This window comes from Myotis davidii, unplaced genomic scaffold (genome assembly GCF_000327345.1).
Source record: "Myotis davidii unplaced genomic scaffold, ASM32734v1 scaffold96, whole genome shotgun sequence".
NCBI lineage: Eukaryota > Metazoa > Chordata > Mammalia > Chiroptera > Vespertilionidae > Myotis > Myotis davidii.
This window is the reverse complement of record NW_006289416.1, coordinates 3,021,673-3,042,037: the sequence shown is the minus strand read 5'-3', so window position 1 is coordinate 3,042,037 and position 20,365 is coordinate 3,021,673. Positions and strand designations below refer to the sequence as shown.

The window sequence follows — 20,365 nt, the reverse complement described above, 5'->3', positions numbered from 1 at the left end:
AGTCCCCCCACTCCTGCCCTCCCCCCGACCTCTCACCCAACCATCATGGCGCGGCAAAGCAGCACGAAATGAGCGCTTTCCACACTCGAAGGCACACTCTCAAGGACTTTTTGGGATTCAACATGTCCAGCACATGCTGCATCTGGCAGGACCCAGCAATCTGAAGGGATAAAAAGATGCTCATTTAAATAACACGTGTGATGTGGTTTTTGATCCAAGTTCACTCCGACTCTCCTAAGCCAATGAAAACATCAGGATTGCTAATTGGTGTTCACCCCAGGGAAGGTTTAATGAAAGGTGGGATACTGTGAGCAGGACTCTCAGGGGAACCCTGAAAGGGCTGAGGGTGGAATGGAAACACAGTTTCAGGGATTCCAGTGAGCACACACCAGAAATCGCATATGGATGAGTGAATCATTCCCTGGCAGGACCTACAAAGCAAGAGATTAGTTCTTGAGGGTGTAGCCTCACTTTTGGAGTCAGGTTTTATAAAAACAAGCACCAAAAAGAAGTCCTTTCTGTACACAAATTTAAGTGTCAGCAAAGATCAAAATGCTAATTTATGGAAATTAACAATATCTGGCAAGAGTATAGAGAAGATGGTTTAAATGTCCTCTGAAGGAAAGAGTTGGACGCAGTTTACGTTTGTTTATTGTTGTAACATTTTGTTTTGAACATCAAACACTGCACCAAAATAGGAACCATTTATCTTAAGACAATGGTCTTTGCCATAACTAAGAGTACTGGACTGATGCTTACAATTTCTGACAACTTAAACTTTTTAGTGGCACTGCTGTCTAAAAATCAAATACTTCATCAGAAAGTAATTATTAAATTAAAAGAACAGAGTTTCCCCCTCCCTTCTTACCTTCAAACCAAAAACATAGTTTTCATCTGGAAAGAGCACTTACTTGAAACAAAAACTCAATTTTAACTAGTTACATTATACCCAGCATGCTCTAAAACGGGTAAGCAAGGCTTCCTAGAGTAAGCATGATAATCTCGAAAAGTTAAAATTCCCTGGAAAAGTCTGTTTTCACCAAGTTGCAAAAAGAGGAAGAGTTGCCTTCTTGCCCGTCTTTAAAGGGTCGTGCCTGCACCCTGAAGCACACACTGTGGAATGGTCGTGCGCAGTCTCTGGGGCACAAGTACTTCCAGTCATTTACCAGCTGTTCTCCCTGTGACTTAGCAGCTTTCATTTTAGGACATCACAGTAGTAAGTTTTTCTTTTTCCAGTTGAAAACTATGCGGATGTGGTAAGCACAGCATACATGGGACACAGAGCTACACAGGCGTGCTGTGGGCCCACACGTGCACTTCCTGAGGCCTGGGAAGATGCAGATGCCGACGCCACAGCCGCACGAGCTTCACCACACAGACGTCAACGCCGATACTAAAGTCAGGATGAGCTGGAAAGAGGGAAGGGGCCAGGGCTGTTTCACCAGTGAAGCAACTGAGAGAATGACTTAAAAGAGCCCGATCTGCCTGCAGTCTCCCCGTGATGCCATCCATCACCGAAAGCAGCACAAGCTAATGCTTCTTCATTCGCTCACTTTCCTAAGGGTCTGTGTACAAACACATCGAGGGCATCTCTCTTTCACAGAAAGAATACACGTCATTTGTACCAAATGGCAATGGGTTTTCAGCACAAACAATACTTTTACCACACTACAGTAATAGCAATCATCTACTTTTCAGCAAGAGGGACTCCTTTAAATAAGGAAAAAGATATGTTAATTAGTGTATGTACCCACTGGATCAGTCTACAGCAAGGAAATGACAGTCTAGTGCTTACGGACACTCGGACAAAGGGATCAGCCGCCCTCAACACAGAACCGGGAGACCTGGGTTCCTACAGTGAACCTTCTAGATAGGCCCATGTGTCCAGAGAGAAAGAAACTGTCTAGTAAAAGCTCTCTACAAAAGATATATATTAAGATACTTCATACTGCACATGTGCGGAGGCTCAGGTCAAGCACATAAAATTCTTCTAAAGCAAATACAGTCGAGGACACACTGACGGCATCTATGAGATCAAGTGATGGCCACTCTACCAGGAATTTAATTCACTAACTGGGAAGAACTTCATAAAAACATAACCTAGTTTCCCTACCTACTGTACATAAAGAAACTCATTAAACAATTAGACCCTGACCAATTGAAGGCGGGAAAGTTTGCACTGGAGGAAGTGTGTGCTGTTTCCCCTCTGGGAACGTGTGCCTCCAGGTTCTGCCACTGAGAACCGCATTCCAGGGCCTTCGCCATTGTCTCTGCATCCAAACGCACTAGGAAAAATGGCTGAGCTACAGCAGGGACTTTCAACTCTCCAATCTGGAAAAATAACCACCCCCATTTCTCCATCTTTACATCAGCATTATTTTGGGTGGAGTAAACAAAAATAAGGAGAGCCCCCCAAAACAAGCACAGCGGGAAGCAGAGGTGGAAGTGGAAACCATCCTGAGCGGGGTGGTGCCTGGACCTGCAGTTCTCACTCTGCTCTGGAACTCGGCTCACTGCTTTCTCACCAAGAGGGCTGTGTGGTCATTTTTGGTCCCCTGAAAGCTTCCTCTCCAACAGTTCTATTGATTTTAGTACTGAGTTGATTGTCAACACCCAACCTGATCTCTCCAGGCCTCAGCTTACAGGACAGAAGCCTCCCCAGTGCTGTCTGCTTGTACTCTGACCCGAGCTCAGTACAACCAGGCTGAGAAACTGAGAAGCAGGCAGGTGGAGAGAAGGACCCTTCTCAGGAGCCATAGTAAATGCACATCTGCATTTCCAAGGCCTCCCTGAAAACAGCTGCTCTTTGCTGCTTAACCAACACTCACTATTATTCCTATTCTTATAGACATAAAACATATCTTGCAAAATTATTTCTTGCTAGGTTCACATCATGGAGCAGTCACAGATGAGAAGGTGGCTTTTCCTCCCCAGGAGCCCATATCTGTGGGGTGGGATGAGTGACCCCAGCAGCCGTCTTGTTTCAATGTAGCAGGGAAGGAGGAACCCACAGAAGAAACGTGAGCAAGCGGTTTGAGCCAACATCATTCATGGGACCTGAAGCAGCTCGGTGGACTCAGAACCCCTTAATAAAGCCCTGGTTTTACAGAGAAACACTTTCAACTGCCCAGTGGAAATTATAACACTTTACTTTGTGCAATATTTTGGTCCACTCTAATTTAGCTTCTTTTTACTTCGTTTTAAATTATGCAATTAAAGGAGCACCCAGCACACAACCTGACACAGAGTGTGCATGAGAACCAACCAGTGACAGGAGCCTAGGTCTTCGACCTCAGGTCTGAGCTGCCCTCAATTCTGCTGAGGCACTGAGCTGTAACTCTGCCAAGCCCAGGAGGGTGAAGGAGAGGGCAGTTCCTGCTCCACAAGTTCACCTTGTCCCTGCTGTCAACATAGGTCTTGCCCCACACCTGTGGCTGGGAGGGGGTCCCAGTGTCCTCTGTCCAGCAGAAGTGCTGGTCACCTTCCCTAGTTGCAAGGTGGGAGACTGAGGACCTCTTAGAGGGGCTGCCTCAGGCCAGGTCGTCCAGGTCCACTTTGGGGATTGGGTCCCGCCAGTAGCAGAAGGAGCTGAACTCTGGGCATGGAAAGGCAGAATTCTGTTCCTTGTTGAGAAGTGGGAACACATGCTCTACGAGCTCACTCAGTCTGTGATACCTAGAAGGGGTTGGAGAAGAAAAGCACAGACTCTTACTGTGAAGTTGATTTAAGAGCACAATACTATAGGTTGTAAAGCTAGTTATTCAGATTCCTCATATGGGTAGGATCTGAGACAGGTCTCCATCCCTTCCCTGGGCACAAAGAGAATCAACAATCCCATAAATAGAGGGGAAAATACCCAGGCAATGAGGAAAACCTTCAAAGGCAGTGGTGATTCTGACACTTTGAGCAAGGCCCGATCCTTAGGATCTGTCTGTCACCGTGGCTGCACAGCACAAGGCTGAGAAATGGGAACACACTTACGATGACTTGTTTCCTTTGGTCCTTTCTTGAATTAATTCACCCTTGGGGTTCACAGTGAATATTCTGCAGTCTGGAACTCCAACTTGTATGTAAGCGTAAACGTCCTGGAGAAGAAAACATGAAGGAGGAGGATTATAGGGAGGAGAAATTAGGCATTGCTTCTCCAGTTCCTTGTGAGCCAGAACTGCACAAACAAAAGACTGTCTCTACGGAAAACATGCAGAACTGGGCACCATGTAGCTTTGCCACTGAAACTGAGCTTTAGACAAATCCAAACAAAAAGTGGAGCCAAACCCAGAGAGTGCTGGGGGATTCAGGAAATGTGGGTGCCAAGGAGATGCCAGTGGCACCCTGAAGCAAGAGGAGCTCCACTGCCCAGGAGAGGCCAGGAAGCAGCCCTTCTGCATGCCTGAGGGATCTGAAGGCCCCTCTAAGTGGAGGCAGGTCAGGAAAGTTAAGGATGAGCACTCATGGCACGGTTCTGGGGTGGATCTAAGGACCCGGCTTACCCACCTGAGGAAATAGGAATTGAAGCCACAGGAACAAAGAGAAAGTGCCCTTCATCATATACCATAATTCTGGGGCAGATCTCCACTTCCAGGATCTCCCCAATTACTCTAAGAATTTGGAATAAAGTGAAAACCTATTTGTCAGGATAGACATGCATTTTGCCTATAAAATTCATTTGAGAATTATGACATAGCCAAAACCCTAAAAATACACTCCCCTCAATATTACCCACCACATCAGAATGTGCAGCCCAAAAGAGACACTTACATTTGGACGGTTTCCAAAGGCAGCATAAAAGGGCTGCTTAGATGGGGCAAACAGATTCTTGATATCATTTAGACACTCAATTTTGAATTTCTCTGGTTTCTTTTCTATCACTTCCCTAGGGGGGGGAAATTCAAATAAAGTCACCAAATTCAAAATGGTAGTATTCCCTGGTGTATGGTACTGAAAAATTTTAGAGTGCATGACCACCCATTGTAAAAATGTAACTGGTCTCTTTCCTTCTCTGCCAGTCAATCTGATAACTACGAATATTTAATGGGGTTTGGGGAAAGAGAAAATGGCCACTCCTAGAACTTAACTTTCCTTGACCATGCTTGATATAAACCAGGTGAGCTGTGACTTAGAATGCTATGAGGGAGACCTGGCTGGTGTGGCTCAGTGGTTGAGCACTGTCCTGTGCACCAATAGGTCACTGGTTTGATTCCAGGTCAGGGCACATACCCAGGTTTTGGGTTTGATTCCAGGTAGGGTCACATACAGGAGGCAGCCAATCAATGTTTCTCTCTCTCTCCATCTCCCTTCCTCTTTCTCTAAACTCAATAAAAAATATTTTTAAGAAGAATGCTATGGGGAAGTCAAAGAAGTATGACAAGCTCTGAAACAGATACAATCCCTTTCTACGAGCCTGACACCCATCCTCACAGTCCATTCAGGCCCAGCACCCCCTCCCACACACTCAGAGGGGCTGCCTGTTGGGAGTTACCTGTGGAAGGCGGAGAACAAGCTGCTGGGGGACAGCATCAGAGGGCCCCGGGGCAAGATCGTGCCCTTGTCGTTGACCCAGTGCAGGTAGCCACGGGTCATGTCGGCCATGCCGATGGCACGAGCAGAGCAGTACAGAAACTTGTAGCCATTCCTGAAAGAGAATGTGTCTTATTTAGACCATCGTCCTTTGGGTAAAGGCAGGAGAAAAAAAGAAGCACTTTTCTTATAAAAGATCCAAATAGAGATCCTCCCATTTATTGTGAAAATCAAATTATTGAATTTAACAGAAATACAGGATTATAAAGATTTCACCTTTCCATAGAAAACCCCATGGGGGAAAATGAAGGTATATGCAACTAGGGATTATGCTAAGTTTATAAGTACGGATGTACATTCATCATATAGTCCAATGAAAGGCGGACTACAGAACAGACAAAAATCTTAGACTATCTTTAAATGATCTGCTATACAGGACAGACACAAAATATCTTATTTATAAAGACAATTTGCAGAAGGCAAGCCATTCTATAAGCCAAGGAACAAAATTATACCTTGGTGACTGACATAGTTTTCATATTAGGGCATCCTCAACTAATGTTTAAGACACTAATTTTTCAAGTCAATTTAACTCATATGTATTAGGGTCCCATGAAGGCCATGGCACTGTTTCTTCTCTGGTGCACTGGCATAGAAGACCCCAGGAGTGAAATGATGCCCCCATGCATGTATGCACGACCTCCTCAAAGAAATACCCAATTTAAAAGTAGCCAAGTATCTAATTAATAAAGCAAAACTGAAAATTGGCTCGTTACATTATAAGCTAAAAACCCAATTATAGCTCTAAGTATAAATATAGATAGTGCCTAAAATTCATAGCGTTGTGAGAATGAGATGATAGATGTTGGCTGCCACTTTCCTTTGTGTGAGTGGGAAAGAAGAGTGGTCATAGCTGGATCATGAACACACGTGATTTCCATGTACGCTATTTTTCAAAAGTTTTTAAAGCAAAATTCTAGAGCACATTAGCAGGTGGGACAGGAGACCTACTCGTTGATGGCATGGTAGAGCTTTGCAATACCCTGATGAGTCCAGTCTTTACCCAGCTGTGGAAGAATCTGTCCCAAAGCATCAGACCTAAGAGGGTAAAAGTAGGAAAAGGTATTGGGAATCAAGCATATAAAAGCCAAGTGTTTTCCTTTTTAGTTATATACCAGCTGCCGAAAAGCACTGGGTAGTGGGGCAAGACAAATGACAGGGCAATTTACAGTGAGGCAGTCTCCTGCAAATACACCACTGAGGAGCTTCTGAAAATAGAATCAGACATGACAGCCAGGTGTTCATTTTCAGAGATAATTTACAACTACACACCTTTTCCTCTTTCTTAATCTCAATAGCTTCTCAGTTTTTTTTAATGCCAAAATTTAGAAACAAAATAACTAAATATTTCCAAAAGTTATTTTCGACATTACATTTGTATGGCTCCACCCATCCCCTCCATCCATGTGTGGACTGCACTCGGGAAGTCTCAGTGTATATAGTTTAAAAAACCCTCCTGATGATGACCACGAGCTGGATGTTTGCTGAGGAAACCTGCCTCCCCACTGCACACTGCCTGACCTGCGCCTCCTCCCCCTGCCATCCACCACGAAGCCCTGCTTACTTGGTTATCGTTCCATCTATATCGGAAATGATAATCTTGTCATTCCAGTTCCACAAGTAAATGGTCCCTGCACAGCGGCAGGTACCTTGATACTGGGTTGTAATACTAAACACGACATCATTTGGACCATCTTGGAGTTTCAATTTTGCCTTTTATAAAAAGTAGAAGAATAAAGAAAACCGCAGAGACAGAATTTTAAAAACTGATGGAATTACACACATCAAAAAGTCACATTTTCCAATAATTTGTAGTCACTGAGAGATTGCCTAAAGATATAAAGGTAAGTGAAAAGCAACCTAATCTCCAAAATGTATAAATATAAATATATGTGTATGAATACATAAAAATGGGAAGGAATACATTAACAAGATAACTGGAAACTTTAAAAAATCAGATGAAAACAGTTTGGCACAGAGTCTAAATGTTTACAAAACAGGATGGCTCACTCAATGAGCTGGGCCTAGGGAGCCACTGCCTGAAGAATGCTTGGGATTCCAAGAGACTTTTCTAATCCCCCAAACAAAAAAAACCTCTCAGCTCCTTCTCCATACCTAAGACTGGCGGCACAGCAAAAACATTTCACACTGAAAACAGGTGAAAGCAGGGAGTAAAAACAAATAGGAAAGGGGAAATTGTGTCTAAATAAGAAAACATAATTCTCTATTGTTGTGGCTCTTGAGATAGTGGGTGACCCAGTGATGAGAGAGCTGTTTAAGATTCATGAGGAAACAAGTTAAAAATACAGATTTCTCAGCTCACTCCCAGAAACTGAGGTAGCAGGGTCAGGGGTGGTGGAGGAAGCTACATCTGTTTCCCCAGGTGATCCCGGTGGTCCCTGGAGGTGGACATTTATGTGAGCATTTATACGTAAACATCTATACAAACACAGTGTCGTGTGTGTGAGGCTTTTGATCAAATGGACAGAAGAGGAAGGAGGTCAACTTGAACAGTTACTAAGATAATCCAACCAAATCCACATGGATCACACACTACTCACGATCTGGTCCGAGGAGAGGCGGAGAGACTTCTTATACGAGGTTGTGCTGCTGTGGCTTGGGGGCTCCGTGGGGATGGGGTCCATTTTGACTGATTCTTGAAGCTCCTGTGACCCCTCGTCACTGGATGAGCCATCCTCTGCTGACCTATTCAACATCAACCCAGTTAATGAGGAGACAGCAGCTGTTTTATTGGTAAGAACTTTTCATTTAGGATAAAAAAAGAAAGAGATCCGAAATCTATTCTAGAAATGGAAACAGTTTTTCCCTCTGCCGCTCTCCCACATCCTGCTTCCATGCCTGCATATTCGTTTCATGAAATGATAAAGCCACCTTCCTCCTCCCCGTCATGATTGGCCAGAGGTCACTTTCTAGCTATAACTCGGTATTTTCTGCTGTGACCAGTGAATGCTACTTATAAAAGTAGATATGTATATTTCAAAAGGTACAAATAAAAGGAAATATACTTGCTTATGTTGACTTAAAAAACTAACAAGATTTCTTACATACTGTTTAACAGAAGGGGGTAAAGAGTAAGAGTATACTGTCACACAGACTACTGAACTAAAGAGTTAGGGAATAGAAGAAGAAAAGAAGCTGACTGGGGAAAGTACATCGAGGGCAGAAAGAAGAATGGGGTATATGGTGGCACTTCCTCCAAAGGCAAGCCAATGTGAATGTCCAAAGGGGTGCTACTTCTTCCAAGTAATGAAAGAGAGCCACAATCTCTGAGATTCTCTTTTATATCTCCCTTTTGTGCTCGAAAGGAAACCAGGGAGCAGGGGCACCAGGGACAGCCCATCCTAGGACTCCTCAATATTCCCCCTTCCCAAAGGCCTATATTTATTTCAGAGGCATCGATTCCATGGCTCCCAGATGGAGGGGCAAGGTATTTGGGAAGCAGTGATGAGCTGCTTACTTTCCTAACTGAATAATGTATATGTAGTTTAAATTCTTGCTCAAGGATATGTTCACTGATTTTAGAGAGAGAAAAGGAGGAGAGGGAGGGAAATAGGGAGGGAGAGAGGGAGAGAAACATTGATGTGAGAAAGAAACATCAATTGGCTGCCTTCTGTACGCACCACAACCCGACTGGGATTTGAACCTGCCACCTTCTGGTGTACAGAACAACACTCCAACTAACTGGCCTACCTAGCCAGGGCTTAAGTGAGTATTATTTTTAGAAAAGCAGAAGTTATCATCTGCTAGCTGAGTGGCACGAACAAGCCACTTATTCACCTAAGTCCATAGGAGAAAGATGTTTCTAACTACAAATGAAACAAAATCACCCAAATCAACCTGAATGGAATAACCAAAGCAGGGGTGGCCCAAGTGCTGTGAGCCTGGAGGAAAGACAGAGTGTTCCCACCTGCTACTGGCCAGCTCCTTTGTGCTTGATGGCAGGTCACTGGTGGGTGGCATCTCGGATTTTCCTTCCTTGGCCTCTGGCAGCTAAAAAAGCAAGATAATAATGGTCAAGTGCAGCTTTTCTCTCTACCGACAAAAATTCATCAGCAGTCCTTGCCAAGAATAAGCAAAACTACTTTATGAATCTACAACTTAAAAATGCTCAAGAAAACAGTTTGTCTAGTTTGAGCCAAAGGACAGAAACCTGAGATAAAGGATGTCCCAAAAATCATGCAAGAAGTAATTCTGATAAAAAACACAGGTTTATAATTAAAAATTGTAAATTTTTTATTGATTCATAAAGTATACAATATAGGGGTATGTATGGAATAGCATATTGGGTAAATGGCCCCCACGGCTTTGCTGGCATTCTTTTGTTGAAATTTTCCATGACCGTTTTTGCATAAATGTGGCTGAATTTCGATGAGGCTCATTTTCATCTTGATTGTTTGGTTAATCAACAAAATTGTCACATTTGGGGTTCAGAAAATCCACGAGTGATTGTTGAGAAACAAATGCATCTATAACGTGTCAGTTTGGTGCGGATTTTGGGCTGGAGGCATCATCGGACCATTTTTCTTCAAAAATACGGCTGCTCAGGCAATAACAAGGGTGCATATGTGCCAGCAAAGCCATGGAGACCATTTACCTGATATGCTATTCCATACATAACCCTATACTGTATATTTTATGAATCAATAAAAAATTTACAATTTTTAATTTTAAACCTGTGTTTTCTATCAAAATTACTTCTTGCGTGAATTTTGGGACACCCTTTAGAAGTCACATGCTGCTCCACAAAAGCTGTCACTATAAAGCCAGAAGAAAAATTTTAAAAGAGCATCATTTCAAGTCACAAAATATAGTACAAGTGGTCCACAGAAGAGACACTGGGATTGCAGAACAGAAGTGACTGATGCCCCACTTCCTGTGTAGGAGGGCAACAAGCTCTTGCTCTAACTAGAAGGTACTGCAGCGAAGTGGAAAGAGCACAGGCATTAAAACTGATCTCAAGGTCAAACCCTAGCTCTGTCCCTTCCCAGTCAAGGAATTTCATCTCTTTGTGCCCACTTTCCTTACCTGTACACATGCGAACTCAAACATCTATACTCTTGGGCTATAGTAAAGGTCAGGGTTACATATGTGAAGCACCTAGCATAGGACCTGCACATAGCAACTGTTCAAAAATGGTTACTATTACTGTAAATTTATATACCCTAAATGGGCTTTATTGTGCTTGACAGTGTTTTGGAAAAAAATCAAAGATTCACTTCTTTTCAGCTTATGGAAAGGATACTTCCAGGCTGGTTACCTGTTTGGTCATGCTTTCTCTCTTACGCCAAAACCACCAGCGACCAGATTTCTTTGGCATCTTATCTTTGACCCAGGACTCGACTGTGGCCTGGAAACAATCAACTTGGGTTAGTCTAGAAATCTGTTAGTCACAAAGCACCCAACTACTTTCTACTACTAGCCTGCAAGAAGTGCCTTATCATGAAGTCTGAGCAATTATCTCCACATCTCTGAAACTCCTCTAGAGTTTTTAACACCAGAAGGATGGACAGGGTCCTGTCTCAAGGCAGTAATGTGGTATGAGACCAAGTGGTTTCAGGCCACATAGGAACAGCCCCCTCAGGGGCTGGCAGGTGCGCTGCACTCACGTCTCTACCCTTGGAAAATGTCGCTCTACTAAGCTATGAGGACCAATTAGGCCGATGATGTCTTCTTGCAGGACAGATTCAAAGCAACCCTCAAAAATTTATTAACCACAATTTGACCCAATGGCACTGATGTCATGCTTTTGGTGGCTACATCACCCTCTTCTTGCTGCTTCTTTCAATATTAATGAAAAGACCTTTTTTTTCATTCACTCTATATTTAACAATTAGAAAAATCTCTGAACTTTTAAACACAATCAGGAAATGGTATAAATACCTAGTAAAAAATGACAATGAAGTGGCAGCCTAGGTAACTTCCTAGATTTTGGACATGAGATCATTTGAGTAGGCACACAGAATTCTTTGGATCTTTTATAATATTAAATAAAACTTAGAAAAGTACCCAGTTTAGAAATATGTACATATGGAATTTTCTAAGTACTATATGCTGTAGATACTTTTGAAAAGACAACAAACAGCAGACCAACTCACCTTAGGCAAACTCTTCTGGAATACTTGCAAGCTAAGGATCATTGGAGCGGCCAAAGCCCAGTTATAGTAACTGTAAGAAATAAAAATTATGTAAAACCATTACACAGAATGAGGAGTGAGAGAGAAAGGGGTAAAGAGAGATAAAAAAAAGAGGCAGCCCTAGCCAGTTTGGCTCAGTGGATAGAGCGTCGGCCTGTGGACTGAAAGGTCCCGGGTTCGATTCCGGTCAAGGGCACATGCCTGGGTTGTGGGCTTGGTCCCTAGTAGGGGGAATGCAGGAGGCAGCTAGTCAATGATTCTCTCTCATCATTGATGTTTCCATCTCTCTCTCCCTCTCCCTTTCTCTCTGAAATCAATAAAAATATATTTAAAAAAAAAAAAAGAAAGAAAAGAGGCAAACCCAGATAGGATGGCTCAGTGTTGAGAGTTGACCTATGAAGCAGGAGATCACTGTTCCTCGATTCCCGGTCAGGCCATATGCCCAGGTTGTGGGCTGGATCCCCAGTAGGGGGCATGCAGGAGGCAGCCTATCAATTATTCTCTCTCATCACTGATGTTTCTATCTCTCCTTCTTTCTTCCTATCTGAAATCAATAAAAATATTTTTTTTAAAAAAAAGAGGAGCAAGAAGTAACAAAATTCCTTATTCTTCTCAGTAAAAATATTGTCAGCTAAGTTTTTTGTCAGGTGAAATGTCTCTGAACAGAGAAGCAGTGATATCTACCAAAAATAACATTTTAATACTCCACTTAAACATGAAGCTGAAGTCCTGGCCGGTATTTCTCAGTGGTTAGAGCATCAGCATGTGCACCAAAGTGTCTTGGGTTTGATTCCCAGTCAAGGGCACTTACCTGCTTTGCAGGTTCAATTCCTGGCCCCTGTCAGTGCACATAAGGGTGGCAACCAATCGACATGTCTCTCTCACACTGATGTTTCTCTTTCTCTCTTCTCTCTCTCTCTCTCTCTCTCTCTCTCTTGTCAGGGCTTATACAGGAGGCAACCAGTAGATGTGTCTCTCTCTCTCCCCCCCCCTCCTTCCCTCCCTCCCTCCCTTTCACTTTCTCTAATAATTGTGGGGGAAAAATATGCTCAGGTGAGGATTAATCACCAGAAAAGGAGCTGAAGCTTCATTGCCCATTAGCTCATTGATATAAAATGACATATTTTATACCAAGAAAGATGGTAATAGTTAAAAAGAGCACTTGGAAAACAACCTTGCGAAAGTATTTAACAATTACAAAAGCAAGACTATTTACCGGTTATATATCCGTATTACAAGGTTAGGATTGTCTATGAGTCCAGGGTTTTCTGCAAATTCATGATAAGTGATGATATGCTCCATGAATTTTTCTGCAATGTAAAATAATAATTAACTTGGTTAGAGATTATATAAATTCCCAAATGACATTATCATATCACTCTATGCACTGAAAAGATTATAGCATAAAGAATGTCCTTTTTAAAAAGGACTTTTTTATGTCAAAAGTTTTTCCCCAGAACAAGAAAGAACATTTCTATCCTCTCCCTCCTCCACCAAGCCTCCCCCAGCTAAAAACAAACAAGCAAAACAACAGGAGAAAGAGATATGCCAGAGACTTTTAGGAAAATAAGATTACAGATTTAGTACTTGAATAATAATTTTTAGTTTACTTTGTAAATAGTAGCGGAAGAGATTTTAAAATTTCTTTTTAAGCTTAAATTTACTTTCAGACAGCATTCTTTTTGGCTACTGCTTATTTGCATATGTATGCAAATTTTACTTTGGACCGTGTTAGAACCAATTGCTCATAAAATATTGGCTTCTCATATATAGCAGATTGTACAGCAAAGACAGTATCCCTTTTATATTACTCATATTAGGACTCATACCACCCTGCCAGGTCCTTTAACAAAAGGAAATACATATGCGAATCAGTTAATTGTTTTATTACAGCAGGCAAAACAAATTGTCAAGGAATGTCCCACTTAATATGTTACATCTGCCTCCAAGGCCTAATACAGGAATTAATCCTGGAGAACTGATAAGGGAACATTTCTGGCAAATGGATGTAACACATTATACTCCTTTTGGATGCCTTAGGGCATTGCATGTCTCTGTAGATACCCTTTCAAAGGTCCTATGGGCCACCACATCTACAAGGGAAACGCATCTACAGGGGAAACGGCAAAACAGGTCAACTTGAAAAACAAAAAGGGGGAATAGTGATGCTGGCGAAATCTCCTGTAGGTAGACTACACCAAGCCTTAATTACTTTAAATTTTTTCACTTGTAACGCTGATGACAAGACACCTATGGAATTACACTGGTGTCAAAATAAACCAAAGGAAAATGGTTTGGTTAGATGGAAAAATCCTGAGTCTAGTTTATGGAAAGGATCTGACCCTTTATTAATTAACCTTTGGTCGAGAATTGCTTGTGTATTTCCAGAAAACTTCTCCAAGCCTGTGTGGATTCCTGCAAGAAACATCAAACTTCAACATGAATCTGCAGAGAACTGACCAAACTGATGAGGACCTTGACCCTGGAGCCTCAACCTGTATCTGTGGCTGCAGGCGGATGACTGCTCTGGCCCCAAATAGCAGAAGCTCCAAGCAAACTTATGGACTAATTCCTCAAATGCCTGACAACAATTTCAAAAGGACCTGACAGAGCTCAATCCTTTTCATTGGATCTTCCCACATTTGCCTTTTAGCATAACCACTACTGTCTCATTCTTGTTCTTATATAAACCAAAAGGGGGAAATGCCCGGAGGTTAAAGCAAACAGTAGTTAGCATATAAATGCAAAAAGACCCCTTGGAAGGCCAATGGAAAAATCAGCATAATATTGCCCTGCTGTGGGCTCAATGGCTCAAGGCAATTTCCTAACCTGATCATCCTTATGCTGTTTACCAAACTTTACCTTTGATCTGCCTGTATGCATTGCTAAAGGGCAAATGTGTATTCAAGTAAATAAATAGTGGACCAGGCCAGAAGTCCGTGTGCCTCTTCAAGAAAGAAGGTCTCTACCCAATGCCTTCTAAATTTGTACTTCTTGTATAGCATTTTCATTTGCGCATCGGCCTCTTCTTCTGATCCTGAACCCCGCCGTGAAGGTCGTGGCACAGGGCAGCCCATGATCTCTCAACCTCTTAATGTGAAGTGAGAGCCTTTAAGGCTCACTTCCTCATCCAAGCTATTTATATGTAACTAGAGGCCCGGTGCACGAGATTCGTGCACTGGAAGGCGGGTGGTCTCTCAGCCTGGCCTGTGCCCTCTTGCAGTTTGGGACCCCACAGGGGATGTCTGACTGATGGCTTAGGCCTGCTCTCCCCGGACATCCTTAGCACTGTTGCGGAGGCGGGAGAGGTTCCCACCACTGCTGCTGCACTCACCAGCCATGAGCCGTGCTCCCCCTGTGGGAGCACACTGACCACCAAGGGGCAGCTCCTGCATTGAGCGTCTGCCCCCTGGTCAGGTTATTCCGCTGCTCAGTTGATTTACATATTACCCTTTTATTATATAGGATGTCACCCCATATGAGGTACCTTAAGTGAGGGGCTAAAGGTCTTACAGTAAAAGGAGACACCTGTATAGGATAGTGAAGACCTGGGGGGTAGTTAGGGGCTGGGAGAATGGAGAAAGGGGAGGGAGGGGGAATGGGAGATATCTGCAATATTATCAACAATAAAAAATACATTAAGAAAAAAAAAAGGAAGAATAAAATATTAAAAAAAAAAAAGAAAAAAAAAAGGAGACACCTGTTACCTGCACAAGATGATTAAAAATTTTAAATACTCTGAAACAGCTTAATAGTAGTTTTTTAATCAAGTGATGACCAGGCTTCTCTCTCAAGTGAAGACAGGGCATGACTGCCCAGTGTACCTTTAGAAATTTCTCCATTCTTTACCTTTAGAAATTTCTCCATTCTCACTGAGGCCCCCACAAAGGGAGAGGGTGACGTCGGGCAAGTCCATGGCAGAATCTGAGAGGCACTCAGTGCCACTATCGGCAGCCGCGCTTCCCACAGACTGTGGGGACTGGGAACCAGAGAGCGTGTCAGACTCAGGCCACTGCCTGGAGCCAGGGTCTGATTCACTGTGGGCAGGGAACAGGGAGAAAAAGATTTGCTTTATTACAACTTCTTGTATTCCTAGCGTACTACATGATTCTCTGAGGGAATTTTAACAAATCCCCTTTAAAAAGCAACAGATTGAGCTATAATCAGACAAAGCTTTTCTTAAGCAGTGTTTAGAGTTACATCATAGTATTAAAAATAATCTATTAGCACTACTGAGGAATTAACTGAAAATACAGTAAATGTGCCGAAACTGGTTTGGCTCAGTGGATAGAGCATCGGGTTGCGGACTGAAGGGTACCGGGTTCGATTCTGGTCAGGGGCATGTACCTGGGTTGCAGGCACATCCCCAGTGGGAGATGTGCAGGAGGCAGCTGATGGATGTTCCTCTCTCATCGATGTTTCTAACTCTCTGTCTCTCTCCCTTCCTCTCTGTAAAAAATCAATAAAATATATTAAAAAAATAAAAAAAGAAAATACAGTAAATGTTACAAAAATCTATTGTGAATAACTATTAAGTTATTCACAATAACACAAACATTTCACCCACAACCTTTTTTATTTTAATTAAAGGAGTATAAAAGTTTTAAGCATTTATGTATATTTCCATGATGAAAATGACAGGGCAATTAAGAAAAATCTCATGTTTGGAAACCTTTTGATCCTAATTTCCTAGAAAAAGCTGTGATAGTATATACATCCTGGAGGAAATTATTGTAATTCAAGACTGTATTATTTTTAAAAATAAGTCTCGTCTAAATTCATCTGTTATTCCACAAAACAGAACAAAGAAGTTAAGCAAGAGAAAGTCTCAGGAGGCTAGACCCATCATGAAAAGAAATGCATTAAGAAATAAATTAAAAATAAACTGTCCTTACACTAGTGTGAGGGCCAGAAATAAATATAAGGTTATTTAATATTTTCATTTTTCTAGATGATAGGCACAGAAGCCAGATTTCAGGAGATGAAAAGGAAAACTGTAGTCAAGCATAAATTTGAGAGAAAAAGAAGAAGGAAACGACACCTTAAGTTTCTTAATCATGAACATTTAATTGCTCTACACCCTTTGAATGGATGTTACATTTATTGTTCTAGAATTTTCAAATTATTTTATTCAGAAAGCCAATATATTTAATGTATGTGATCAATATATACAGTCCAGTGTAGTTATAAGATCTTCAGAAAAGAATCTCAAATTTGAGCAGCAGATGGCAGCAGAATACAGATATGCCATAGCTAGAAAGCAGTTTCAAAAACTGTAGTTTTGCGTCTGAACCAACAAAAGATTTAGGTTTTTGGATATGTTCTGTCTTAATAACGATGCACAATATTACAACACTGCAATTAACTTAGAATACTCTCTTCGCTGGAAATGGTGAAAAAGCCAAAGCCAATGTAAGGCAGCAAAACCTACTGCTATGCTGGGGCTGAAGGGAAAGGCTGACCCCATGGGTAAAACACAAACAGAAGGCTGCTATGTATTCACAAACACCTGTTTCCTCTTTATCCTGGGCACACAGCAACATCCCATTATGGTGTGGCCATGTGACCAGATGAGTTGTTGATGTGGACAGAAGGGGTGGGCTGTGCCCTTCCCAACCCTGGCCCCTATAAACTACCCATGTGATCCTCTCTCCTTTTCCTACTGAGTCCCTAAGGGGCTGATGGAACCTGAAGATGGAAGGAGTTTGTGCTCCTGAATCCCTGTGTGCAAGACTTCCCACCAAACACCAGCACTGGAATATAGCTGACCCTTGAACAACATGGGTTTGAACAGTACCAATACACTTTATATGGATCTTTTCAAGAGATATTTTGTCAGTCTTCCATGTCCCTGGGTTTCACATCCATGTATTCAACCAACCATGGATTAAAATCAGTATTTTCTGGGGACAAGGAGGGCTGACTGTATGCACTATTTTATACCATTTTATATAAGGGACTTGAGCATCTGCAGATTTGGGTATCCAGGGTAGGTCTTGGAACCAATCCCTGTGGAGGGATGACTGTAGTAAAGTTTTGGGGGAGTCAAAAATTATATGTGAATTTTATATGTTGGTACCCCTAGCCCCCATATGGTTCAAGAGTCAACTATATTATCCCATGAGCAAGAAACACACTTCTATCGTGGGAAGCCACTGAGGTCTTGCGTTTTATCAGAGTAGCTAGTGTCACTTTTAACCAATACAGGGAAGATGCCACCTGACTCAACATGTCACCAAATCCACAAGGGTGATGTGATTTAAAGTTTAATTATGAATACTGAATATTTAGTCAAGATAACAATAAACACAATCATAACAAAATATATGTTTATAAGCATTACAACAGTCTCCCTATCTTTAATTATGTATGAAATGTCTCAAGAAATAATTCGTTCATGAGGTAAGAAACTTACCTAGTGAATAATGGTAAAATTATAATCAAGCAGAGTAGGGTTCTATTGCTTATTTCCCCATTTAAAAAAAATCTTTTTTATTGATTTTTTAGAGAGAGAGGAAGGGAGAGGGAGAGAAATATCGATTTTAGAGGGAGAGCAAAACATGGATAGGCTGCCTCCTGCACACCCCCTATCCAGGGATTGGGCCCACAACCCAGGCATGTGCCCTGACTGGGAATCAAACTGGCAACTTTCTGGTGCATGGGATGACACCCAACCAACTGAGCCACACTGGCCAGGGCACTTTCCCCATTTTTTAAAAGGGAAACTAAGAAATTTATCTTAGGAATCTTGATGTAAATAAATGATTAAGGACTGAGAAATCTTAAAGAAAGTACTAATTCTAAGACAGCTTACATTTTAATTTTCTTATTGGAAAAAAAATGGAGCATTTCAGTTCTCTCACCTTAAAAACCCAACTACTGCCCAGCCAGCGTGGCTCAGTGGTTGAGCACTGACCTATGAACTAGGACAGTGATGGCGAATCTAGTAGGAAGGAGTTTAAGGACCTTCCAAAAGTATCTGCCAAAAATTTAAATAATCTTATATTGATCCCATCTATTCTAAATAAAAATTTAAATGTTTTCCAATAATTTATTTAAAAGTGCTAAGTATGTGTGCCTACAGTTCAGAATATTCAAACTATGCTTTCCATGAGAAAATTTGTGTTTTCTTTGTAATCATAGAGTACATTGGAATGGAATTCACCTACGAATGAAAATGCACTTCGGAAATAGTACAAGTATATTCTTTCTGAGGTTTTAGAGTTATTTAAGGGGAAAATCATGAGGGAGTGAGAGGAAGAGGGACAGGAGGGGAGAGCTCTAGAGGATATGGGGTGCAGAGGCCAGTTGGAGCCTCACCAGACTCAGGCTCGAATTCAGAAAAAGCATAGGAGCTCAGACTCAGTGAGAGAGTGAAGGCATTCTTTATAAAAAGTCTTTCAATAAAGATATATTATCTTTAAAACATATAAGAAATGACACAAATGCTAAAGAATTTTCTTAAGCATGCTGAGTTGCATGAATACTACAACAGTGCTAATGTGAAGTCAGACCCATTGTATATCTACATATAGGTTTAACTAGTGTACCTCTTCTTGTTACACTAAACATTTCTACATAAATAGCTCTTATTAGTTTCAAATCACTGCAGTCAAATCAACACACACACAATTTCAGAATCTTCTAAATCTGAAGCAATCCTCTAACTTAGCTAAAGGATATCATCATCATGCTCCTTTTTCTCAGATTAAATGTTTTACTCTAGAAATAGCTATACTATGTCAGAGCTGTTCACCCTTCAATGTACAAGGAACACACTACCTTTTAGGGAAATAGAGAGCTGCAACTTCAGGTTCTAGAGCCTTTAAGTCATCTAGGTAAATATCGTCAGGTCCTTGGTGTTGGCTTCTCTTGTGGACACCTGTTTTTATAAGAAAAACATATCAGAGAAAGAAGTTAGTTATTCTTCATTTACAACTCTGCAAGAAAGCAAAGGTTTCCAAACAATAAAACCAATCATCATGATTTGAATTGGGTTTTATTTTTTAAACTGTCAAATAACCTTTTCATTTGTGGTTCTCAACCATCCATGCCAATGGAAGTGAAATTCAGTGTTTTACAGTTGCTCAATAAATATATGCTAATGTACTCATTCTTTCATTTGCTGACATGAGTAATCCTAGCCCCTAAAAATCCTATCTAATAAAAGAGAAACATGGTAATTAGCCGTACAGCCGCTACCCTTCCCATTGGCTAATCAGTGAGATATGCAAATTAACTGCCAACCAAGATGACTGCCGGCAGCCAGGCAGCTGACGCGAACAGGGAAGCTTGCTTGCTTCAGTGACAGAGGAAGCCAAGCTTTCCCGCCTACCGACCTCTCAGCTGCACTCTAAGCAACATTGTAACAAATATAGAAGCTAAACAAAACCCCTGGGCTTCAGCCAGCAGGACTGCAACATTGTTTCAAATACAGAAGGTAAACAAAGGCCAGAAACCTGCTTTTAGCAGTGGAAGTCTCATAGCTGGAGCCGAGCCTCAGAGCTAAAGCTGGCCCAGAATGAAAAAAAAAAAGGAAAAAAGGACAGGTTGGGAGCTTCAGTCACCCGCCAGCCTGAAAACAGCCCTCAGCCCCTCACCCAGGCTGGCCAAGCACCCCCGTGGGGACCCCC

At 41.9% G+C, this 20,365-nt stretch overlaps 1 protein-coding gene across 4 annotated transcripts in view; it reads right to left on the bottom strand.

Moving 5' to 3' along the window:
- Nucleotides 1-633: 633 nt before the first annotated feature.
- The window catches only part of LPIN2 (lipin 2), a 90,205-nt gene continuing 70,473 nt past the window's right edge, over nucleotides 634-20,365 (bottom strand). For all 4 annotated transcript variants that reach the window (XM_015562700.1, XM_006761862.2, XM_015562701.1 and 1 more), the window contains 13 exons: nucleotides 19,515-19,614; nucleotides 15,582-15,769; nucleotides 12,949-13,042; nucleotides 11,694-11,763; nucleotides 10,856-10,945; nucleotides 9,506-9,588; nucleotides 8,139-8,283; nucleotides 7,142-7,290; nucleotides 6,529-6,615; nucleotides 5,480-5,632; nucleotides 4,759-4,873; nucleotides 3,982-4,085; nucleotides 634-3,675 (listed from right to left, as the gene is read on the bottom strand). In XM_015562700.1, the coding sequence (XP_015418186.1) occupies nucleotides 3,531-3,675; nucleotides 3,982-4,085; nucleotides 4,759-4,873; nucleotides 5,480-5,632; nucleotides 6,529-6,615; nucleotides 7,142-7,290; nucleotides 8,139-8,283; nucleotides 9,506-9,588; nucleotides 10,856-10,945; nucleotides 11,694-11,763; nucleotides 12,949-13,042; nucleotides 15,582-15,769; nucleotides 19,515-19,614 (1,523 nt within the window). In that variant the 3' untranslated portion in view covers nucleotides 634-3,530. The remainder of the gene's footprint in view (nucleotides 3,676-3,981; nucleotides 4,086-4,758; nucleotides 4,874-5,479; nucleotides 5,633-6,528; nucleotides 6,616-7,141; nucleotides 7,291-8,138; nucleotides 8,284-9,505; nucleotides 9,589-10,855; nucleotides 10,946-11,693; nucleotides 11,764-12,948; nucleotides 13,043-15,581; nucleotides 15,770-19,514; nucleotides 19,615-20,365) is intronic.